General features: G+C 42.6%; 1 protein-coding gene across 5 annotated transcripts in view; it reads right to left on the reverse strand.

Moving 5' to 3' along the window:
• sgcg (sarcoglycan, gamma) overlaps positions 1-26,684 on the reverse strand; it is a 702,223-nt gene that overhangs the window by 183,703 nt on the left and 491,836 nt on the right. For all 5 annotated transcript variants that reach the window (XM_068033637.1, XM_068033635.1, XM_068033636.1 and 2 more), the window contains one exon: positions 16,294-16,413. In XM_068033637.1, coding sequence (XP_067889738.1) covers positions 16,294-16,413 — 120 coding nt within the window. The remainder of the gene's footprint in view (positions 1-16,293; positions 16,414-26,684) is intronic.

Consider the following 26,684-nt stretch of genomic DNA (forward strand, 5'->3'; position numbering starts at 1 on the left):
GAATTGTGATCACTATTCCCAAAGTAGTCCCCTACTGAAACTTCAACCACCTGGCCGGGCTCATTCCCCAACACCAGGTCCAGTATGGCCCCTTCCCGAGTTGGACTATTTACATACTGCTCTGGAAAACCCTTCTGGATGCTCCTTATAAATTCTGCTCCATCTAGACCTTGAACATTAAGTGAATCCCAGTCAATGTTGGGAAAATTAAAGAGAGCTCTTTTGACTATGATTAGACTAAAACTGATATATTAAATACATATGAGTTGGTTTCTAAAGCCTATCAGCAAAAATTTAGAAATACTAGTAAAAAACCGACTCAAACTTTTATCTAATTTGAAAGAATTAAACCCGTGGCTTTTGATCGTTGGGTACGATCCCTAAAATTAGAGCTCTCCATGAAAATTTGAGAGAGATAATTCTATTAGAAGAATTCAGAAACAACATTCTCATTAATATAAGAATCTACATTGAGGAGCCAAGAATTACAAGGGTGAGAGAAGCTGCTGCAATGGCAGACAACTATGAGCTTACTCATAAACCCTTTATGCAGGGAAAACCCTTCCACAATAACTCCCAGAGGTTCGATGGGGTGCTAGTGAAAGGGAAACCAAAAGAGAGAATGAAAGAAGCCCTCCACCGGTATGGAAAGGAAGTGTAGAAGGCAGAAATGTCTTCCATGAACCTGAGTGTTCCCATTGCAGTAAAACAGGGCATGAGAGCTGACTGCTGGAAATTAAAGGGAAAGCCAGTAAAATTTGTAAGAGTTCACAGGGATAGCCTAGAAAAGAGTGCCCATGCAAGAAGCAAGGTAGACAAGCCTATGGCCCTAACCACAGTGATGGACCCCTTAAAGAATACCGCCATAGATGTGGCGGAAGTAGAAAAGATTCCTGAAAGTTATCAGGATTTTGTTTAAATGGAAAGGAGCCCCCGTACCTCTCTAGTGAGGCAGACAAGTCCATATCCCTGCTCAGAGATACAGGCACCACTCAATCTTTAATGCTGGATAAAGGCATGACCTTTCCACCAGAGAGCTCACGAAAGACGAATGTTCTAGTAAAAGGCATTGAAGGTGGGTATATATCCCCTTATATCGGGTCCACCTGCAGTGTGACCTAGTCTCTGGACCAGTTACAGTAGGGATTGTTCCTAGTTTGCCTGTGGCTGGATTAGATTTGCTGCTTGGCAATGATTTGTCTGGAGGTAGGGTGATAGCAACTCCAGTGGACTTACAGCAGTCAAATGAGGCCAAGGAGACAGAATAAATATCAGATGAAGTCCCTGGAATATTCCCTGCCTGTGTGGTAACCAGCTCATGGCAAAGAAAGCTCCAACAGAGCGAGCTGATCCAGTAATTCAGCCAGAGGGCCCCGGGGTCTGGCTGGCTGAAAATGTTTTTGGAGATTTAGGGGAGGCGAAGGAAGTATACTGTAAATCCTCTTTAATTGAAGCCCAGCAGGCAGACCCTGATTTAAAAAGAACAGAGCAGACTGTCTGTTCTGAGGCAGAGACAGAATAAATGCCTGAATGCTAATACTTTAAAAATGGAGTAATAATGAGGAAATGGAGACCTCACAGCAACCTGCAGTAGAGGAGTGGACAGTGGTTAAACAAATTGTAGTTCTCCTGTAAATATCATAGGGAGATTTTGAGGGTTGACCATGAAATCCCAACGGCTCAGCATGTGGGTATCAGAAAACCCAGGCCCGGATAAGCCGACACTCTTACGGGAACAAGGATGTGGTTAAATTTTGCAAGCCCTGCCATACCTGCCAGGTTGTTGGGAAACCACAACCTACAATCAAACCTGCTCCACTAAACCCTACCCTGCTTTCGAGGAACCCTTCACCAGAGTTCTATTCGATTGCGTGGGACCTCTACCCAAAACTAGCACAGGTTACCAATACCTCTTAGCCATCATGGATATGGCCACTCGATTCCCATAAGCCATATCCTGAAGGAAAATTACTGCCAAAGCCGTAGTCGAGGGGCTGACCCATGTTTTCACATGAAGCAGCCTGCCCAATAAATTCAGTCCGATCAAGGAATGAATTTCGTGCCTCAAACATTCCAGGAAGTCCTGCACAGCCTTGGTTTTGACCAGCTGAAATCTTCAGCATAATGCCCACAGTCTCAAGGGGCTCTGGACCGATACCATCAAACCATGAAAACCATGATCAGGGCATATTGCTGTGATTAACCCCATGACTGGGATAAAGGAACTGGGTCTGAATTATATTAGCGTGCAACAAAACGCAGCGGCATGCTTTGAGATCGCGGCCTTCAGGTGCAAAAGCGCTGCCACTGAGCCCCTGCGATATTTCACACGGGGGCTCATTTAAATGGAGGGGCAGAGCGGCCACCCCCGATGGCGGAGAGGCGGCGGCCACTCCCTCCCCAGCAATGGCGTCCGCTGCCACCATGCAGGCGCTGGCGCCATTTTTAAGGCCTTCGAACCCTTAGCAAAAATTTTAATTTTTAAAGAAATACTATTGTTCATTTAAAAAAAATAATAATTAAAAGCTGGAGGCTCTTTCCCAACACCAGCACCCACCACCACCCCCTTGGTTTTTTTATTGGCTAATATGACCAAAATTAACTTTATTTCCACCTCGAACCATCCCCCCCCAACCTCATCACATTTGCCCTTCAACCCCTTCCCACCATCCCCACAGCCAATAAAAAATGTTTTCCCCGGTCCCTCCCCCCCAACACACTGATAATTTCACTCCTCCCCCCCTCTCCACCAGTGTCTCACCTCAGAACGCCGAATGGAGTTCCAAAGGCACGCGAGTTGCGGCAGGCGCCCATAATATTGGCGTGGGACGGCCGCCCAGTATAGATGAGTTATTTACCATTTATTTGCATTCATTATAATATGCATATGAAGGCCCCACCGCCATCTGGCAGGGGGCCACACCAAGGCCTTGCCGCCGATGGTAAAATGTGGCAGGGCCTTCTCGGCATAGGGGGTCGTGACGGGTTACTCCTGCAAGTATTTTACGGGCCCCCCCCACCACGACCCCTGATATTGAGGGGCTGGTAAAATTCAGCCCGAGGTTTCTTGCTGTATGCTACCAAAGATTCACCAGATGAATTCATAGGCTTCAACTCATTTGAATTGTTTTTTGGGCATGAGGCGAGAGACCCTCTGAAATTGATCAAGGAAAAATTCTGAGCTCAAAGGGAGAAAATATTATTACTAAATTACATATCCACTTTCCGTGTCAGACTTTTTAAAGCCTGTGCTGTAGTAAAAGAACACCTGAAAGCAGCTCAGCAAAACATGAAAAGGCAAGCAGACAAAACGGCTGCAGCCTGTGAATTTAAACCAGGGGACCAGGTTCTGGTATTGCTACCATTGCAAGGTGAACCTCTAAAAGCCAGATTTAGTGGCCCATACAGTATAAGGAAAAAGGTGAATGAAGTGAATTACTTGATCAATACCTCAGATCGGAGGAATAAAGCAAAGACTGTGCCACATCAATATGTCAAAACAATGCCACAGCTGGCAATCAAATAGACCAGTAAGTGTATGTCAGGCAGCAAGAGCAGTAGAGGAAGACAGTCCTAGTGAAGATGAACTAGGTGAGGAAGAGAATCCAGAAAATTCTCAAATTGACACCCCCCGCCCACCATAAAATTGAAAACTACAGAAATATTAAGGAGACTAGACACCATATTTGACTATCTCTCTGACCAGCAGAGACAGGTCCTAGCAACACTACTAAGGGAATTCGAGGAAAGTTGCAAGAATAAAGGAACATAGGAGCTGGAGTAGGCCATTCAGCCCATCAAACCCGCCCCAACATTCAATATGATCATGGCTGATCATTACTTCAATGCCCTTTTTCCCCACACTATCTTCATATCCCCTTATGTCATTTGTATTTAGACATTTGTCTATCTCTGCTTTAAACATACTCAATAACTGAGCTTCCAGAACCCTCTGGGGTAGAGAATCCCAAAGATTTACAACCCTCTGAGTAAAGAAATGTGTCCTCATCTCTGTCCTAAGTGGCTTCGCCCTTATTTTGAAATTGTGTCCCCTGGTTCTAGACTCCCCAACCAGTGGAAACATCTTAGCTGCATCTACCCTGTCTATCCCTTTAAGTATTTTGTAGGTTTCAATGATATCACCTCTCATTCTTCGAAATTCAAGAGAATACAAGCCCAGTTTCCCCAATCTCTCTTCATAGGACAGTCCCGCCATCCTGGAAATAAGTCTGGTGAACCTTCGTTGTGCTCCCCCTATGGCAATAATATCCTTCCTAAGTTAAGGACATCAAAACTGCACACAGTACTCCAGGTGCGGTCTAACCAAGGTTCTATACAATTGAAGCAAGACTTCACTATTCCTGTACTCAAATCCTCTTGCGATAAAGGCTAACACACCACTAGCCTTCCTAATTGCTTGCTGCACCTGCATGTTAGCTTTCAGTGACTTATTGACAAGGACACCCAGGTCCCTTGGTACATCTAATATGTTCTGATGAAAGGCCACTGACCTGAAACGTTAACTCTGCTTCTCACTCCACAGATGCTGCCAGACCTGCTGAGTATTTCCAGCACTTTTTGTTTTTATCACATATTCCCACCTAATTTTGTGTCATTCGCGAACTTGGAAATATTACATTTGGTCCCACATCCAAATCATTGATATATATTGTGAACAGCTGGGGCCCAAGCACTGTTCTCTGCAGTACCCCACTAGTCACAGCCTGCCAATGCGAGAATGATCCGTTTATTGCTACTCTCTGCTTTCTGCCTTGATCCATGCCAGTATATTACCTCCTACCCCATAGGCTTTAAATTTTGCTAACCAACCTCCTGTGGGGGACTTTATCAAAATCCTTCTGTAAATCCAAGTATACCACGTCCACCCTTTATCAATTCTGTTAGTAACATCCTCAAAAACTCCAACCGGTTCATCAAACATGATTTCCCATTCATAAATCCATGTTGACTATGCCCAATCAGATCATTATTATCCAAGTGTCCATTTATCACATCCTTTATAAAAGATTCTAGCATTTTCCCAACAATTGGTGTAAGGCTAACAGGTCTGTAATTCCCTGTTTTCTCTCTTCCTCCCTTCTTAAATAGTGGGGTGACATTTGCGACCTTCCAATCTGCAGGAACAGCTCCAGAATCTATTGGATTTTGGAAGATGATCACCAATGCATCCACTATCTCCAAAGCTACCTCTCTCAACACTCTGGGATGTAGAATATCAGGTCCTGGGGACTTATCAATCTTCAGCCCCATTAATTTCTCCAATACAACCTTCTTACTAATACTAATTTCCTTCAATTCCTTATTTCCCCTAATCTCTTGGATCTCTAATTCTGGGAGTTTTCTTGTATCTTCCTCAGTGAAGACAGACACAAAGTAATCATTTAGCTTCTCTGCAATTTCTCTATTCCCCATTATAAATTCTCCTGACTCTGCCTGTAATTGACCCCCATTTGCCTTAGCCAAACGTTCCCTTTTTACATACCTGTAGAAGCTTTTACAGTCCGTTTTTATATTTTTTGGTAACTTACATTCATATTCTATTCTCCCTTTCGTTATCAGTTTCTTTGTCCTCCTTTGCTGTATTTTACAGGGACAAACCGGGTGCACATCCTTAAGACATGATGTCGATAAATTGGTTCAGATCCACAAGGAAGTACAATACATGCTGGGCAACGATTTAATTGAACCCAGCCAAAGCAGCTGGAGCTCTCCTAATGTACCAAAACCCAAACCCGACAGATCAACTAGACTTTACATTGATCACCGCAAAATCAATGCAGTAACAATAACAGATCCTATCCAATCCCCCGTATTGAGGACTGCTTTGACCAAGTAGGAAATTCCACCTACATTAGTAAAATTGATTAACTGAAAGGATACTGGCAAGTCTGCATGACCACGCAAGCAAAAGAAATTTCAGCATTTGTCACCCCCGATGGCTTATTTTAATGTAGGGTAATGCCATTTGATTTAAAGAATGACCCAGCAACTTTCCAAAGACTAATGAACCAGGTGGTGGTTTGTTTAAACAACTGTGCCATCTACCTGGATGACCTGTTAGTTTACAGTGATTCCTGTGGAGACCACTTGAACCATTTAAGGGAACTCTTTAAGGGTTTACAAAAAGCTCACCTAGTGGTCAATTTAGCAAAGAGCAAATTCACTATGCCTTAAGTAACCTATTTGGGCCACATTGTAGGCCAAGGTCAGATGTTGCCAAGAGCAGCAAAAGTGCAAATCCTGGTAGATTTTCCCATTCCCAAAACAAAGAGGGAAATAATGTGTTTTCTGGGAATGTGTGGGTTTTACCAAAAATTTGTTCCAAACTTCAGCACCCTTGCTGCAACTTTAAGAGACTTGTTGAAGAAAAGTATAAAAGTGGTGTGGTGCCAACTAGCTTTTGAAAAGTTGAAGGCAATTTTAATAAATGATCCAATATTGGCAGCCCCAAATATCAACAAGCCCTTTAAGATGGCTATTGACGCCAGCGAGGGTGGGAGCAGTCTTTCTCCAAGATAATGATTCAGGCCTTGAAATGCTAATTGGCTATTTTGCAAAAAAATTAAACAAACATCAAAGAAAATATTCCACAATAGAAAAGGAAGCATTAGGGCTCCTACTAACCCTTCAACATTTCTAAGTTTACGCCAATAACGGACACCAAGACAGGCAAATCTACAACTCTTAACATTCCTGGAAAATTTCAAAAATGCCAGTCTGTTTCAATGGAGCTTACTTCTCCAGCTATTCAATCTGAAAATTGTACATATAGCTGGGAAGAACATTATAGCAGGTGCCTTGTCTAGAATCTAAAATACTGTATGGGCAAAAAGCATGTAAAGAAATCATGGCTGAAAGCCTGAGGAGTGCACAAACGTGTGCCATCCTATATCTTACTTTCCTTCTTTTTGAAAAACAAAAAACAAAAGACAACAAAAAATTAAATATCAAGGAATTTCATTTTTTTTGCTTTCTTTGGGGAGGTGTCATGCTCGGAAGAAGCTATGATGAAATAAACAATGAACTGGAGGAGTTAACAAATAAAAGTCAACTTTTGAACTGAACCAGAAGAAAATGGGCCCATTTGTACCATAGATATAGAGGTCCATAGAGGTCAGTGATCCCTCCCATACTGTTAATAAACAAGCCTGTCTGCAAAGACGGAACTCATTAACGGCATCTGAATTAGCTTGGGGGAAAACCTATTGAAATTAAAAGGCACCCATTACATGTTAATGATTCCTATCTTCGGGCGGCGCAGTGGTTAGCATCGCAGCCTCACAGCTCCAGCAACCCAGGTTCAATTCTGGGTACTGCCTGTGTGGAGTTTGCAAGTTCTCCCTGTGACCACGTGGGTTTCCGCCGTGTGCTCCGGTTTCATCCCACAGCCAAAGACTTGCAGGTTGTTACGTAAATTGGCCATTGTAAATTGCCCCTAGCGTAGGTAGGTGGTAGGAGAATGGTGGGGATGTGGTAGGGAATATGGGATTAATGTAGGATTAGTATAAATGGGTGGTTGTTGGTTGGCACAGACTCGGTGGGCCGAAGGGCCTGTTTCAGTGCTGTCCCTCTCTATGACTATGAGGTACAGGAATGGGACTAACAAAACTTCTGTAAGACTGACTGACTCCACAGCCCAAACCAAAATGAATAGGTGTGAAGTAGCACCATTGTAACTGAATGATTCCCCATCCAGACACCAACAGATAGCAATGGTTTCCATATCCTGGACCATTGTATGGTCAGATCAGGGGTAAGGGCCCTGTGTCACCTAACAGAGACTCAGATGTGATGGACTTTTACCTTAAAAGGTAGCCCTGTGGAGCAAGAGAGGAGATCAACCAAAGACCATAGAAAGCCAGTTCCAGCAAAAGGCTGTGAGATCGGACCAGCGCAAGGAAGCTCCTTATACTATACTCCAACTTGCTGCAACAGAGAACTTAAAAGGTGACCACCGCTTCTGGACTGAAGTTTTAACCACCAGAAATCTACACCACCTCAGCAAGTTCACAACTGAAAACATCCAGGTCTGTACTTTTGAAAAGACTTTCCTTCCAAGAAGATTCAACAGGTTTCTGTGAACACAAACTTTTACATCACTTGGGACTTCAATTGCATCTTATCCTTTCCTTTATATCGACCCATCTTTAAGTGTGCATGTGTGTGTGAATGTGTGAGGGGGTGAAGGTTGCAAACAATTTTGGTTTTGCTGTTTAAAATAAAACTGTTATTTATCTGTTTATTTGATGTTAAAAAAAACACTCGGGGACTAATACCATTTTTCACTCATATTTGGCTGTTTTGATAAGAGGCTCAACTTTGGAGTCAACTCAGCAGCTGAAGTATTTCAGCACATGATTGAGTCTGCACTGCAAGGAGATGAGGGCATGCTGAATATCTGCGATAACATTCCCATCTACAGTTGCGCTGAAAGTGAACTCGAGACATGACTCCACGCAAGCCTACAATGGACTGAATTTTACAGACCCCCCGACGTCAGGTTTCGTGGCGGGTTGGGGGGCGGGGGGCGGGGAGGGGCTGGAAAATGCCTCCGGGAGAGGGCCACCATGCTCCCCAACGCCGGGAGGATCTGAACCGACATTGCTGGTGGCGGCGAGGCCTCGTGGCGGACCCCCGCTGCTCGGCAATGGGACCCCCATCTGCATAGTTAAATAAATGTAAATGAATGCATTAATTATATGTACGTTCCCACCTTCCATCCCGCTGCAATCTTCCAGCCGCTGGCCGGCACTCCCATACCTTCGGATCCCCGCCCGTGGGGAGGGAGGAGGAGGTACATCTGTCAGTGCGGGGGTGGGGGGAACAGGGTCAAAGTCACATCATCAGTGTACGGGATGGTGGAAAGGTTTTTACATTAAAGTTTATGCACTTTGCGGGGTGGGGGCATGTCAGGTGGACAAGGTAAGTGTTTTGGGGGGGAGAGGGCAAAGTAATTAATTTTATGGTTATTGGGGGGGTGGGAGAGGGGCAATATAAATGTATTTAAATTTTTGCAATTCACTGTATCTTTAAATATTTCAATTTAACGGTAGGGCTCAAAGCCCTTTAAAAATAGTGCCAGCGCCTGCGCACAGGCAGCTGACGCCATTGCGGGGGACGGACAGCCTGCCCCCTCCACATCATCCGGGGGTGGGGGGGTGGCCTGCCCTGGCTATTTAAATGAGCCGCTGCCCTTTGGATTGCAACAGCTCCGCGATGTGCAGACCATGCGGACGGGCCGCCATTGTTTTTGCTCACTGCCAATTTCGGCAGCAGGAATATAAAATTCAGTCCAATGTCGTGGAAAATGCAACCTCACCCTGAACAAAGACAGGTGCCTGTTCAATGAAAGCAGAATCAAATTCTTCAGTCACGTGTTCAGTGGTGAAGGAGTATCACCTGATCCATGAAAAGTCGAAGTCATTGCAAACGCTGCAGATCTAATGAATGTGCATGAAATCCAGAATCGGCTTGGGCTTATCACTTACTGTAGTCATTTCATTCCTGACCTTGTTATCCTGTCTGCCCCCCTGTACTATCTGACAAAAGAAACCACCAAGTGGGAATGGACTAAATTGCATAATCAAGCTGTATACCAGATCAAACAACGGTTGTCAGCAAGTCGTACGAATGCCTACTTTGACCCTGAGAAAACTACCCGACTAACCGTGGATATGGCTTAGATGCAGTTCTCATGCAGAAAGATAAAGCAGGTCACCCATCAACTGTCGCAATGGCAAGCAGATCATTAATGCCCGTAGAAAAACGATATTTGCAAACAGAGAGAAAAGCACTCTCAATCACATGCAGCATCTTACACTTTTATCTCTACTTCTTTGGAAGTGAGTTTGAAGTGATAACCAGAAAGATCACATGAACGCAAATGCAGAGCGAAACATGAAATTCAGAACTGTACCCCTGAGCCAAAAGACAGAGTGCTTGTAAAACATGATGATTATATTGGAAAGCAAACAACCGCCTATGACATCCTGCCATTTGTTGTGACCAACACAAAAGGATCACTGATCACTGCTAAGCTTGGTTCATAAATCATTACACGAAGTGCATCATTCTTCAAAGTATTGCAAACACCATCTGCAAGCATTGCGTCTGATCCAGAAATTGACACTTTAGATAAAGCACATGAGTTAAATGTGACAACACCCAATGTCACACATTGATATCCTACTCCTGAGCAGAAGAGTCCAACATGCTTAAGCGATTATTCTTCAAATTGAAGAATGATGTAAACAAACCATTGAAACTCTCATTTACCATGAAGGAGAAGAATGTAGTTTGTTATACATTTATTGTTCATTTTATATGCAGTGTTTTGTTCATTTGAGGCCACCGTTCATGCTTGGTGTAGCATGCGCAGTGGGCTACCAGAGGGGTTCGATAATAAAGATTCAGTTTACAGCAGCAATCCAGAAGGTAGTGCCTTGTGTTTCTTCCAGAGATTTACAATAGCAGATCTACAATATGAGATCTTACGTGAGGTATTACAGTTTATTGAGGAAAATAAGGAGATCACATATGACTTGGAAATAGTAAGAGGAACAAAAGAATCCATGAGTACAAATACAGAAATCACCCAAAAGTAGCCACTAAAAAAAACAATGTTTTATTTCTAGAGAGATAGAATTGAAAAGTAGAGAAGTTATGCAAAAGTTGTATTAAACCTTGGTTAGACTACATTTGGAGTACTGTGTACAGTTCTGGACGCCATATTGTAAAAAAGATGGAGACACTGAAAAGGGTGCAAAAAAGATTCACAAGGGTAATACCAGAGCTATGGGATCATGTCTATCAGACAGAATGAACAGGCTGGAGGGGTGACAGAAAAGAAGCCTTTACAAATATGAAAGGTTTTGATAGAGTAGATACAGAGACAATGTTTCCACTTGGGGGTGGGGGGTGGGGGGGGGGGGTGCAAGAGCAAAATTAGAGGCCATCAGTATAAGAAAATCACCAAGAAATCAAATAGGGAATTCAGAAGAAACTTATCTGTCAAGAGATTGGTGAGAATATGGAACTTGCTACCATAGGGAGTAGTTGAGGTAAACAGTATAGATGCATTTAAGGGGAAGCTAGATAATTATATGAAGGAGATAGGAATAGAGGATTATGCTGATAGTTAGATGAGGAAGGATGGGAGGAGGCTGAGGTGCAGCATAAACGCTGCCATGGACTGATTGGGCCGAATGGCCTGTTTCTGTGCTGTATATTCTATGTAATTCTATGCAATAACTTTTGATACATGTGGAGAGATTTTAATAGGTAGCTACAGGAAGAAAATGTCTGTTTACTTTTTTGTATTTTTATACATGTTTCTCACACCAATGGAGGAGGTGGAAAATAGTGAAAATATAACTTTTGATACACATGGAGTAAACTAATTTAATCAAGTAGTAATAATGAATTTAATTTTACTTCATTCTCAGATCATTGAAGCTGAAATGAATGCTGATCTGGTGCATTTTTCCTCATTACTATTTTAATTTCCCCATCACAAAATACTGAGTTAAATTAACTGATTGATATTTTGTATTTAACCTTTCAACAGAGGCTACATCTATTGAAATAAGCAATTTGCAATTATGCATATTATATGTCGATTTGAGGCCAAAACTGCAATGGAAAATTCATTACACCAATCTGTAATACATAATCTGAAAACCTGAGTTTGTCAGGAGACAAATGGTGCAGTTGATTCATCATAATGACATGTGATTTTTTGGTTATTCAAAATGGATTAAGTATAGTAATTTCATGAAAAGTAGCTTGTACTGGTTACTTCTAATAAACATTGCCCTTTCTTGATGTAGTCACAAAGCATACTTTTCACCCAGTAGGGTCCATCTTGAACAGACGAGTGATATCATTGTACACACATAGTAGAGAAACCTGTCATTAAGATGTTTCCTTAGGAAAGCTAGAAAAATAGTGAATAGGGCAACTTTCTGATGAGCTGCTCTGTGGTCCATAATACTTCTTCAAGAAACTTACTGACATTTTTAGGTTTACTACAGACTTCCTGACAGAGTTATAAACAATAGACTATTTTATGCCCCCTTAATTTACAGCACTGCTTCAGCAACAGCACTATAAAGTCAATGAAGTGGTGCTGCTGCCTCCAGAAGTACCAAGTGCTACATGAAGAGGTGATTTTTGCGTGTATCTATGGAGAAAGCAGAGCCTTGGCAGCAAATATAAAAGCTGCTTCCAGAGGGTGAAGCCTTTACTGGCCATTGCTGGGTTGAGTGCTTAGCATGCAATAGAGGCCAGCAATCAGCAACGGGAGTTTCAAAGTGGCTGAGTTATCACGACTTTGCTAATTAGTGAATGATGCAGTTATTTACCTTTTGCTTATATTGCTGTGGAATGTAAAAGTGGTGTTATATTATAAAGAAGATCTAATTTTTTTATTATTCGGGTGGCAAATTACTTTTCATAATGGAAAGTATTGGACCATGATTTACAATGGGTGAAGGATTACTATAGGACAGCACCACTTTTGAGACCTGTAAAATAGCTCTCTATAATAAAGCACTTGTATCCTATGCAAATATTTTTAACATTTCGATAAGTTCATTCTTAGACAAAATTATCTTAGGATGGCCCTAAAAATGTGTTTGGTTGACCTTTGTTAACAAGATTGCATTTATCCTAACTGTTGTTGACCAGAACATCAACAGTCGAACAATAAATAATATAGTACTGTAATACAATTACATCAGGTTGCCTTTATCTTAGTGTTAGCAGTAACAAAATAAAATCCAATGATGAAGTTGAAATTTGTTCTACTTTGTGTGTCTTAAGTGGAGATGTCAGCACTGGGAATGGAACACTTTAACTTATTTCACCTACTGCCAACATAAAGCACTCTTATATTGGTTATAGTGAAGGCAAAAGCACCTCAGTGTGTTCTCTGCTATCCTAATATAAATTCTCCCGACCATCTACTTGAAAATAAGGTTGAAACTGTCCTAATTATTTGACTCTGGACTCTATCAGCTAAACAGAGGAAACCTTCACCCTAATAATCTTGGCTAGGTTTGAATCAGGTCACAGCAGTCAAGGCTCAACATTCTAACCCAAAGTGCTATCCAGTTTGTGTTACTGTACATCTGAGACACCGATTCCGCTACATTTTGTTGAGGCCAGACTTTAGGTGGACCTCCGCGATACGAAGTTAACTGGGTCCTAATTGTATCGTAAAACGCTGATGTTAATGTATTCCTGTGGCCCCCACAAACCTGTAATGGGCACATGTCCCAAGTTATAAAACAATGGGGAGGGGGGGAAATTTTACACTCTCCCCTGCAACGGGTTTGGAGGCGGAGAGAGCATATAATTGGGTGGGATAGTGTGGGGTGAATGACCATCCTGCCCCGCCGCCAATGGAGGTCCATAACTGGGCAATTAATGCCCAATTAAGGACCTTAACCTGCCACTGCTGCAATGAGCCGAGTGGCGGGCAGGCCTGTCGCCACACAGGAAGCATGGTAGAGAAAAACGTGTGGCTTGCTTGCTGGCTCTGGGGGTGGAGGTGCGATGGGTGTGAGGGGTCCCTTGTTATAAGGCACTTAGTGCCTGAATGAGGGACCTGGCATCGGAAAGGGAGCGGCCCGCTGAGTGCCACACCCTGCCCTTGCTGCCCCCCCCCCCCAAATGCCCCTCCCCTGTGAGCCCCACTATGGAAGACCCCTCCTGCCTTGACCTACCTGTGGCATGGGTCCAGCGCCACTCCTGCACCTTGGGTAGGTGCTCGACCGGCAGCAGCCACTGCCTCTGCAGTTGCTTTTCTCAGTTAAAGAGCTGCCAGCCTCTGATTGGCTGGCATCTCTCAGAGGGCAGGACTTCCGTCGCTGAGGTGCTTGATCCTGTGGAAAGCCTGCCACTGTCCAGTTGTGTCTAATTGGCAGTTGATTCGGTGGGCCTCCCACAGAAGGGGCAATGCAGGGTTCTTGGTGGCGCTTTTGCCGGACATTGAGACTCCCCTCGTCCGGATAAAATCCCAGCCCATGTGGTTAAAATGGTGGCAGACATGTTGGGCACACAGCACTAAGTACACAACCGTCACTTTAACCCTGCCCAAACTCATTCCCATAAAGTGGGCAAGGGTTAAAATTAGACCTATATTCTTTGTTGGCCAGATATACTTAAAAACTGTTAAATGAGCAACTACCTGTGCAGCTTCTGTCCATCATATGCCAAAGGCAAGCAATTAAGTTTTCAACTTGGCATCAGAGAGAATCTTTTGATCCACACACAATCAACTTTCTAGGACAAACACTGACCACTCTAATAATTGCACAAACCAGCAGATCTGATAACATAAAAAGAAATGTAATTAGCAAAAGCTATAGACTTTGGATGCGTCTTTTATCAGAATGTATTTTGAATCCAGAACTCTACTGGGTCACCTTGTGCAGTATGCATCTGTATGCATTCGGTTTGTATTCAGTTGTGAATAACTGTATAGAATTATGCCCAAGGGAATATTCCATTTATTAATCACTTCTGAGAAATGTCTCTTCCGATTAATACAGCTTGGGGCCATGTATTGCTGATTTAAATGTGCAATTTTGAAACTTAGCAATTATGTTTATTTTCTTGTTGAATATTATTTTAGTTAATACTATTAATACTGTTAGACATCAAGCTCATCTGCTTAATTTATTGAAGGTCCAATTAAAAATAAAAGAATGAGGGGCAAAATATGTGGTGCTCACTTTTGCTCAAATTCATTGTTACAATTCTGCTTTGTCTCTTAACTTTAAAAGTGCCTGTGGGTTCAGGAAACATTAGAGCTCTCTGGGTTTGCCAGATTTGTTTTCACGCCACTTATCATGATGCTGAAATAAAAATTCACTACTGCAGAAATGAAACTATTAAAATAACAGAAATAGCTTCGTTACTATAATAACCTTAAATTATATCAAACTTTACATTTTAGAAATTAAAGGAAACCTTTATTATCAGCAATCTTTCCCTCCTGTTCACAATATCTGTCAGTCCACCTGCATCTAGGCAACTTGCTACTCCTGGAAGCTGCAAGTTGCAGCATGTTGTGCTGGGTGGGATGGGGTATACTAAAGCCCCGCAGAAGGATAAAGTGATGCCCCTTTGTAAGGGGCCTCCTAAAGGCAGCTACTTGGATGGGATATGGTGTCAGCTGCAGTACTTCAACAAGAACCATTCTTTGCATAAACCTAGAAAATAAATGTTGGCATGTTATTTGATCATGAGGCTTAGCCAGATCCAGTTATGAGGCACACATTCCAGCTGTGGTCATTGGTTATCGATCAAGAGTATGAATCGTGGCTGATTATTTTCTTTTCCATAGTTCAGTGGAAACCAAACCCAATTGTCTTGCTCCTATCGCTGCCGTAGATAAAACCAGCTAACTCAACACAGCCTGGGGATCTAACCTGGAATCTCCTTTTTTATATGGTTCAGGATTACACCATTTATTATACAAACCTACAGAGACACCTTTTATTTTCACATTTTGCTGGAGCAATTTGAGTTGAAATCAATGTATAACATGACTGGAACATATCCACATTATTAATAATTCATTTAATCTCTATTGTCGTTAGTGACATTACTAAAGTTGGCAAGTCTTTGAAGCTGACATACATTTAACTTCTGTGAAGCAATATGGTAAGGCCCTCTCTTTCATCTTTAAGATAGAATGTTGGACAATGTTGTTTATGTGTGTAAACTGGGCTTCCACTGCACTTACAGTCAAGTTACAGTGCCAGGAGTGGGAACAGTTCCATGAGAATTCTGGACCATTGTTGCTGCCTCAACCGCTTGCCCTGAAGTTGAATTCCATAGCCTCATTAATCTTTATGTAAAATAAGTTTCTCTTGTTCTCCATTATAAATCTCTTATAGTTAATCTTGTATCTATGAATTTAACCCTGAAATTATTGTCTGAAACCAACCTTAAATTGTGGCATTGAAATTGTACAATTTGAGCTTCAATTAGGAGGAGGGAGATGACCTGATTTTAGTGGATGTCGGAAACAGAGTGTGCAATGACGGAAGAAGGTGACAAATCTCTAAGTTAAAACACACACCTATTTTTTTCTTTCTTGGGATTGGATTAGCTATGTGAACATTTCCAGTGGATTTTCCTACTCTCCATGGCATTTAATGTCGTTATTTCATGGTGTAAGACGTTCAGAGTTTTATGTAGATGATTTAAATTGCATGCCTACGACCTCGCCTTGATGTGAGCAGTTTGTACATTCGATACCTGTGACTCGAAGTCTATCAGCGCCGACCACCACTTCGTTCTCATCTGCAGAAAACAGCATTCTGCCTGTGTTTGAGTTGACTTCAAAGTGTTTTCCGTGAGCTTGCACTGTGCTGGGTCCTTAAGCCAAAAAGATAAACAATATCAAAATAAAAGGAGGTCATGACATATGAAGCATTCCTAAAGGGGAAAAAAATCAATATTAAATCACCTTGTGAGAGTGCTACAAGAATGTTATTGATGCAATTTGAAACAAAGGGAGAAGTGTTAACAGCAATAGCAGTAGCAGATGTGTTTGAAAAGTTTCTATTCTCTTCTTGTTTCTCAAGCATTCCAAACAAATGGACAAACACCTACAATTTTCAATGGTGAACACAAAAGCATTCTTGGGAACAAAAGTAGATGAGAAATGGCAATGAAATGATCTGTAACTCAATTTTACAGTCACCTACAAAACTGCTCTTACTGCAGCACACATCAAGAAATATAGACAGGTTGGGCGGAACTTCAGAAAAGGTAATCTTCAGCAAACGTAGACAAAAGAAAAACACAAAAGCTTATTAAAACATTTCTCTAAAATGATAATTATTCAGTGCAATTGACAATCCTTTTTCCAATATAATAAAAGCAAAAGGTGAAGCAGTGATTTACTTGTAATTCTTTCAATTTAGTATACACTGTTCACAATGCAGTCGCCTCTACATTGGGGAGACCAAACGCAGATTGCATGACCGCTTTGCGGAACACCTCTGTTCAGTCTGTAAGCATGACCTTGACCTTCCGGTTGCTTGCCCCCCATTTCAACTTACCACCCTGCTCTCTCATGCCCACATTTCTGTTCTTGACCTGCTGCAGTGTTCCAGTGAACATCAACACAAGTTCGAGGAACAGCACCTCATCTTTCGATTAGGCACTCTCCAGCCTTCTGGACTCAACTATGTGTCTGCCTTAAATTTGGTTTTTCATGTTGTGCTTTTGGACAGAACTGTTTGTTATTCTGCCATTAACACTCTCTCTGGACTAATGCTTTGTTTTTCACAACAAGCATTAGCACTCTCTTTGCATTTGTCATTTAATTTCTCCTGCCCTCAGCCCTATCACACACCTTCCCTTTTGTTCTCTTCCTCGCCACCACCCCCCCCCCCCCACTTCACTTATTTAAAACCTATTGAATTTCTAACTTTTGCCAGTCCTGATGAAAGGCCACAGACCTGAAATGTTAACTCTGCTTCTGTCTACACAGATGCTGCCAGACCTACTGAGTATTTCCAGCACTTTAAAAAAAATCCTTTTTCCAACTCCGCTTTACTGTAAATATGAAACTTTACTTTGCCAGTTATTTTTTGTGAACCATTTCAGTTGTAAAATCACCTCTGTAAGACAAACCATGTGTTCTCTTCTCCCTCCCCATTAATGATTTATATCTGTGACATTAAGATGGCCTGATTCAAAGCAAAATGCTGCTACCAACTTTTCTGGACCTGAATCCTGAGGAACAAAAAAATGAAAATTGAACAAGTTGAGATTTAACTGCAGGCTGGTCAAAGTGAACTGCTATGTTTGGATGAATTTGATTTTTAATGCACCTCACTCACATTCCGTCTCATGTTCCTTCTGTCTCCTCTTCCTTCTAGAATCCCTTTCTAAAGGCTCTTTCACACAGCAGCATGTTTCTTATTTGAGCTCTTTTAATCAGGATGTGAGTGACTGCTCTTCTTGATGCATTCCAGCACAGTCAGCTGTCCATTTAAAGCCAAATGATTTACATGGTTCCTTTGCACTTGCAGTGGATAACATTACAGGACAGACAATGTCGCCAGGTGAGTATAGATTACTGCTTTGTTTCTAATTAAAGGTATCAATTCTTTAGTAGGATTGAAATAATTTTTCTAAGAGTAGGATTCAAAGAAGTGACTTCCTAAGAATCTCCAAGTTGATTTTAATACAGAGAAAGCATATTTCATGGGTTTCTTTGATAGTACATAGAACGTAAGCTTTTATACAGAATTATATGGGACGGGGGCAGATGAGATTTTTCAAGTTGATGCCATAATTGAGGAGCCTGGCTTGCCAACTGCACATATTGGCAACTGTGGATGTGCTGCTTCCAGTTTTCTGCCTATTCCAATCAATTGGACAGTAAGTATGGGGCAGTGCACCTACAATTTTTTGACATGCAGTAAAAAGGCAAGGCTTCCTGCCAATAGTGCAAACTTGGAAAATTGCCTGTTATGATGTAAAGATGAATAATTTTTCATCTGGTGAAAAAGTGTATATTGGTAGAAAGATATATAAACCATAAGGTAGGGCTTTGACTATGTGATGTATTTATATCTGCAGAGACAGAGTTTTAAATTAAGTAGCTATGAACTGAGTACAAGAGTTGGCAGGTCATGTTACAGTTGTATAGGACTTTGGTTCGGCCACATTTGGAATACTGCGTACAGTTCTGGTCGCCACATTACCAAAAGGATGTGGATGCTTTGGAGAGGGTGCAGAGGAGGTTCACCAGGATGTTGCCTGGTATGGAGGGCGCTAGCTATGAAGAGAGGTTGAGTAGATTAGGATTATTTTCATTAGAAAGACGGAGGTTGAGGGGGGACCTGATTGAGGTGTACAAAATCATGAGAGGTATAGACAGGGTGGATAGCAAGAGGCTTTTTCCCAGAGTGGGGGATTCAATTACTAGAGGACACGAGTTCAAAGTGAAAGGGGAAAAGTTTAGGGGGGATATGCGTGGAAAGTTCTTTACGCAGAGGGTGGTGGGTGCCTGGAACGCGTTGCCAGCGGAGGTGGTAGATGCGGGCACGATGGCGTCTTTTAAGATGTATCTAGACAGATACATGAATGGGCAGGAAGAAAAGAGATACAGAACCTTAGAAAATAGGCGACATGTTTAGAGAGAGGATCTGGATCGGCGCAGGCTTGGAGGGCCGAAGGGCCTGTTCCTGTGCTGTAATTATCTTTGTTCTTTGTTCTTTTGTATATGCTCTGTTTGACTGAGTTCACATACACAATCGTTCAATTATGGGTGCTGAAGAACTTGGGATGCTGTACACAGATGGAACTCCAATATTTTGGAATCATTAATAAAAACACTCCACAGCAAGAACTTGAAAAACAACCTTTTTTATATGGCAGATGCTGAATCAAACACAAAATATAGTCAGCAGTTAAATTCCTAGACTTGCTTCATCACTACTTTTATGAGTTACAACTGTCATCAGAAAAGTGACTCATTTCCCATGGAAGACAAATACAAGTACATCGCATATTCAAAGGCCTACTTTATGGTTTATATATCTTTATGCCAAGATACACTCCTTCACAAGATGTTGTATGATTTTGTTTTGCAATATTTTTGTCTGAATCGTTCAAAAGAAATTATAGAAACTAATTAATTGAGATAAAATCAAATAATCGTCGCGCCTAAAAAAAACTGGGCTGGACTTTAACAAGCCCTCGACGTCATGATCTGTGGCGCGGGGTGGGAGTCTCAAGGTGAGGCCTGCCTCAGACCTCGATGCCGGCAGGGCCTGGCCTGATCCTCCTGGTGGCGGTGAGGCTCCATGGCGGTGGCCCCCGCTGCTGGACGACGGGACCACAATTTGAATATTCAAATCAATAAAATTAATTAATTTACATACACTTACCGTAGATCTTGAGGGCCTGCCATGATCCTCAGCGGGACAGCCATTACTCCCGTGCCTTCAGATCCCCATCCGGGGAAACAAGGCGTGACACTGGTGGGGAGGGCTGAGGAGGTAAGTTTGTCATTGTGGTGGGGGGGGGAGTCGGGGAAACAGGGTCAAATACATCTAATGGGTGCAGGGGATGGTGGGAAGGTTAAACCTTAAACTTTGTGCAGTTTGTGGGGTGAAAGGCCAGATATAAAAGGTAAGTGTTTTAGCGGGGGAAAGGGCAAATAGTTATTGAATTGTTATTGGGCGGTGGGAAAGGAGCAAAAGAAATGTACTTATTTAATTTTGGTGTATATTTCTTTAACTATTTAAATATGCCAGCGGGACAGGCTGCCGTTTAAAAATGGCGCCCATGCCTGCACACAGGCAGCTGACGCCATTTCCGGGGATGGACAGCCCCCCCCCCCTCCACGTGATTGTGGGGGGGTGTGGGGGGGGGGGCGCCCTATTTAAATGAGCCGCTGTGCTTAAGATTGGCGGTGGGCTCATAGAATCCAGCCCAATGCATGGAATTTTATTTAAAATTTTATTAAAATTTTAAGAATTTTGTCTTAATGAACATGCATGTAGCGGTCTGTCGGGCAGGGGATGGGGGCAAGGATGGTGGAGGCTGGGGGTTGCATGTAGCAGATTGGGAACCCTTTGTTCTGTCATTTTCTGCCATCTTAAACTCAACCACAGCATTAGCATCCTGCTTCTAGCTTTCCTCACCAGAGATGCCAGGGGTGAATTTGTAAAAGGAAGGATTTCTAGTTAAAGGGATCACAGCAGGGGTCAGAATGTCTGAAATGAACACTGATTCTGATGGCTTCAGCAACCACAGGAATGTAAAGGAGACTTGGTAACCTAGGTAGGCTGCCCCCACCCCCACCCCCTCCAACCCACCTCCCCCACCAGCACCCCCCCTCCCCCACCCCACCAATCCAGGGTCTTAGTCACTTACCTGGAGGTCTTTTGCAGAATTTGGGGGACTGAAGTGAGGTGATATTTGCCAAGAATGGGGGGCCTCTCAAACCAAGCAGGCATGGATGGGAGTGGCCAAGGAACTGATCAGCAGGAAAGTGGTCCCTTGTATCTGGATACAGCATCCCAAGGAGTTCAAGGACCTCAGGAGGGCAGGAAAGGTATATGGCATCTCACTTTCAGATGCCAAATCCCACACTGATTTGCCCAGCATTCTCCAGCAATACACTCCACAGACCAACACACCTTGCAGCTCCACACATTCCTCTTTCTCTGGACACGTCCTCACATCCCCATCTGAACAGCCAACTCTAACACTCACAATCACCTTTGCGCCGTCTCACACCCATGTTTCACAGTCACCCGATACCAGTGTTGTCCTTCCCTCCTTTCCGCACAATCCATTTCTCATGCTCACTCTCTGCTTTCTGTCCTTGTAGCAGAAGAGAGCATAGAACTCCAGGGACAAGCTGAGAACAGGGGTGGGGGTGAACCTCCAATGATAGCCACCTTGATGGCCACTGACAATGCAGGCTCACCTGGTCTACTGGGATGGAGGTCTTGTTCTAGGAGGTTGCAGATGTCAGCAGCAACCTGCCATGAAAGCCTGAGCTTCTTGAGGCACTGGTGCTCACACATGTCGAGAGAGCTAATCTTCTGCCGGTATATGCTGTGTTGGGGGGGGGGGGTGGTGGGGGGAGTCTCACCTCCTTTGAGCTGGATCTCTGTGTCCATTCTCTATGTCCTGTGGAGCAGCATGTGGTTGAGGAGAAGGCAGCTGGTGCTGCTGCTGGTTTTGCTTCTCGTGCTGTTGGTGATGCTGATGCTCCTCCTTGTGTTCCTCATCAGAGGTCCAGGGTAGAGCTACATAAGCTGCTCCCATGTTGCAGTGAAGGTTGACAGCAGGGAAATGCAGATCAAGGTGAGTGAAGTCCAAGACAGGTGGACTAACTTCCAGGAAGTTGGAAATTACCTGTCAAGCAGTGAGAACACTTTCTCAAAGTTTTGAAGAAAATAACTTCTTTGTACTGACGAATGGAAGTGAGCGTGTACGTTTCATGATCTACAAAGCATTGGGAAAGGCAGCAAAATGCTGCTGTATTTGCTGTGAAAGAGCAGCATTAATTCCTGTCAGGATTGTGATATTTCTGCTTGGGGAGAAGGATCATTGTATGGAGCTTCTGAGGGTGGAAGAAAGCGACCAAATTTGTTTTTTTTGTTGCTGATGTTTTGTGGACACAGTCACTATTGATGCCTCAAACTGCTGGAATAATGGTGCACATAGTCCTGCTCTCTTGTTCAACCCTCTAATCCTGCCCCTTTTTAAATTAGCAGTATCAATGGAAACCAAGTTGAGCCTTTTATTTGAATTTCAAAAGAAGAGCTGTGAGCAGCAGCCTCTCATCTAGGCATGGTGGCTGCTCTTCAGCCACCGTTTGAAGGCTTCCCAACCTGTCAATTCCTCTGGCTGTTAAAGCCAGAATCATTGGCTAAATCCTCAGTTAATTGCCTCTTTGATTATTTTAATTACTTATCCAACAGCCCCAGGGGGGTCCCTGCTTGTCTGCAAACTTGCTTGAGTTAAACACGGAAGTGGGTGGGATTATGTCAGGTTCCTGACCCAATGTCCCTTTTCTCAGCTTTAACCGCCCTTGCACGCTAAATTTAAAAAAAACTTACCTGCCTGAGCCTAGTATGGCCCATGATTCCCCTCCTGAGAGATTTGGCCTGACAGGGATGCCGCCATTACCCCCTCACTCAGACCTCCGACGTAAATCAGGTCTCGATGAAATTGTGACCTGATATCCAGTTTTAAAGAAGGAGCCACTGCCCTCCTGCAGATGTACTGCTTGCCTGCTCAAAAGAGCAGGTTATTAGCAGGACATGATGGGAAGGCAACAGAATCACAGTGGGTAAGTTTCTGCCCTTATTTGAACTAATTCCCCCTATCTGATTTCTGCCAGATGGGAGGAATATTTTGGGCTAATGATTCAGTGAGCGAGTGTTTAATCTATGAACCAGTCTCCCTAAGGAGACAGTGGAAGTAGTATAGATTGATTGAAATCCAAATTAGATTGATTTCTATCAGAAAATAATATTTTGGGGGATGCAACATATGAATAATCTTGGGATACAATATGAGTAATTTGAGACATGACATGTGGTATGTGTGACATGCTTAGGAGGAACAGGTGATATTGGACCTATGTTTCACAAAGTGTCATTTTTGAGTCGTCGTAAATTATTTGGTAGGGCTTCATTGCTCATGATTAGTCAACAACTTCAATATTGTTGTATCATGTGTGTTACGACTTGGTGAGAAAGGGGTCTAGAATTCCCTTTCAGCCTTCACCTGGTCTTACCGTAACAGGGTTTAATTTTAAACACCGTGTTTTAGCTCCCCCTTGGTGAATCCTTGTTCACTGCTTTCCAATTATAAGGCAAAGAAACCAGCACAAACAGGTTTTCTTAGGTTTAAAGAAGAAAGGTTGAACTTTATTAAACTTAAACTCTAATTCGATTAATGCCTACGGATACGGGACACGCCCGCCCTCGCATGCATACGCGATACACACATGCAGATAAAGACAGAAAAGAACAGAAGAAATAAAGTGGAGAAGTTTGAGGCAATATCTGAAGATGGTTTTGGTTACTGTTCTTTGAGCTCGCTGTAGAGTCCTTGATTGTAGGTAGGTTTTGCTTTTCATTGGGGCCCAGTATTCTTCTTAAACCTTGTTTGATGTAGAAGACTTTTCTCTCTTGAGGTTCATGTGTCTTCAGTGGGTTCAGAGGCTTGTGAGAAAGAGATGGGAGCAGACAGGAGAGGTCTTCTCAGTCCAGGAGCAAACAGTCTCACTGTCTCAAACTGTTTGTACAATTCAAAAAAACTCAGGTTGCCCAGCAGGTTAGTCATATGACTAGCTAGTTTGACCAAATTTGTTTGTGGATTCAGCCATCTTAGTAGTCATCCTGGAATGTGAGCTTCCTCACCTTCAACGTCTGGTGATCAAAGTCCATTGTGGGTTGAATGTGTCAAGGAATGGTCCTTTGTCTCCACAAGCACTGTCTGTTAGTATGTAAATGTTTTTTCCAGACATGGCTGATTTGTTTAACAAGTCATTTCCTCGCTCCAGCAACAGTTTAAAATCAATGTTCTTATGATAAAATTAATATGCTTCATTCTTGGCAGGTGGGTGTCTGCATGATATGTGACTATCAGGATGGTGGAAGATGAACTAGACTGATTTTGGTCTTTTTTTGTCTTGAAGTTCTATGTCACAGTCGATTGTACTGTTTGCATACCTTACTGACAGCATGTTCTCCAATCTACAAGCTTTTCTCTTAGACTTGACAACACTGATCGTCTGTAACCAGTACACATCATTTGTCTAGCCTGCCAAGCCATAAGTTTACAAACTGGAATCCACAGGGATTGATATTTGATCATTTACTATAAGATTATAATGATAACACTGTGAAGTACAGTGTGGATGAGGAAATACTTCACGATGACAGCATACGGTTGACCAGAGGACAGGCCTGAGCCGAGAGTGTGCCTGGGCCAGACTAATCGCCTGGGACAGGACTATTAGGTACACTCCTTCTTTGTGCACAGTGCACCTCCTGTGAGGCATCCTGTGGGGACTCAGGGAGGAAAAATTGGTCCCTATTTCTCTGCTTGCAAGATAAGATAGCTCATAACAGGAGAGATTAGAAGAAAGGAGGAAGCTCCAGAAATGTCAGACTACAGACATCATTCAAGGAAGCCACATCCACAATTCTAAGAATGGAGAACATCGAAGGAGTGAAAGGGTAAAACTGGAGGTCTGTGCCCCAGTCTGAGAGTTAGGACCATCCTTCTATTGTTATTCCATCTAGTCACTCGTGAATTTACTCACTCTGACACAGGCATACACTCAAGCCCATCAATATGGCAGCATACTGTAATGTAATGTGATCAGTATCTGAAAGGGAATACTGCAGCTAGCAGTCTAACATATGTTAAGAAAGGATCAGTATCGGTGAGGAGGAACAAGCAGTGTTAGCAACGGAGGAGTGGAAACTGTTGCCTGGAGAGCCAGCTAGTATCTGCTTGATCTACATTAAATGTCACAAATTCTGCACTCAACGAATAAATTAAACATTCAAAATTTTAGTAGCAAAGGAAATTAATTTAACAAAATGTGTCAATTCTTGTTTAATATTGCTCCTGTGAAGTACCTTGGGACATTTTAAAATGTTAAAATCATTATATCAATTGTTGTAGTTAGTGAATAAAATGTCATTTTATATTTCTTTGCTGTATTTTGGTGATTGCACACAGTAAATTGTTGAAAGCATTTTATGGGTCATGGAATAATTTATTCACCTTTGCAATTTGTCCTCCCACTAATTGTTATGATTAGTTTTACAACCCAGCTGGACATTGACTAAAGCTCTACAAATAATTATCTCCCACAGCATTACAAACTATCAGGAATAAATGCACATTTTCATCTTTATCAAAGAAAGGGCTATTTTTCGAAATGAAGTTTTTAATGGCTGCGTTCTCAGAAAACTGAAAAGAAGATGCTAATGATTTTTATGACGTTATTAATTAACTCAACTTCATAAAATTTGCTTCAGGGTTTCCCTGTACTGGCACTGTTAAGTCCTTGCACACTTCTGCAGCATGCTTCATTAGCATTGCACTCTGCCTATTACATTTTTAATAAAACAGCTGTACTTCAGAAGTGAATAGCAGCATGGTAATGACAAAAGCTTTTAAAAATATATTTCCGGTAAAACAGAGACAACATGAGAAAATGTATTATTTTCAGTGGGGAAAAAGATAAGACATACATGATTTCACATTGTGACATACTTTTAAATAACCTGGGCAAGCAAGCAGAAAACAGCTTCTAAAAGTAGTGGTAACCTGTGGAACTGGTTAATATTACTGCAATTTAAGCAAATTCAGATGGCGTTATGACAATGTTCTCTGTAAGCCATGCGGTTATGCAGCAACCCGAAAGTTCCCATGCAGGCCGCACACTAGTCGGCCCCTTTAAGTTACCATGCATGTGCAGCTGTATAAAAAAATTTAAAGGGCCCGTGCACTTAAACGAATTGGCCACGCACTCCAAAAAAAAAATTAGAGGGTATGTTGCTTTGTGGAAATTGCTCTTAAAGTACACCATGTTCCACTTTTCAATGACAAGGGGAATGATTTTAACAACTAACTGGTATTAAAGGGATGGTAACAGCCTCAAACTGGGTTGCTACTCTGCTAATGCGACTCTACAGGTACCACCATATGTTTCAGGCAGTAGGTTTCTTTACGATGCAAATTGGGTTGATTCAGGTGGGTGCCATGGCCACCCAATGGAAATATGGCAGTGATTGGAGTCTGAGCAGGGAGCAGGCAGGGGCGGCACAGTGGCGCAGTGGTTAGCACCGCAGCCTCACAGCTCCAGGGACCCGGGTTCGATTCTGGGTACTGCCTGTGTGGAGTTTGCAAGTTCTCCCTGTGTCTGCGTGGGTTTTCTCCGGGTGCTCCGGTTTCCTCCCACAAGCCAAAAGACTTGCAGGTTGGTAGGTAAATTGGCCATTATAAATTGTCACTAGTATAGGTAGGTGGTAGGGAAATATAGGGACAGGTGGGGATGTTTGGTAGGAATATGGGATTAGTGTAGGATTAGTATAAATGGGTGGTTGATGGTCGGCACAGACTCGGTGGGCCGAAGG

This window comes from Heterodontus francisci, chromosome 6 (genome assembly GCF_036365525.1).
Source record: "Heterodontus francisci isolate sHetFra1 chromosome 6, sHetFra1.hap1, whole genome shotgun sequence".
NCBI lineage: Eukaryota > Metazoa > Chordata > Chondrichthyes > Heterodontiformes > Heterodontidae > Heterodontus > Heterodontus francisci.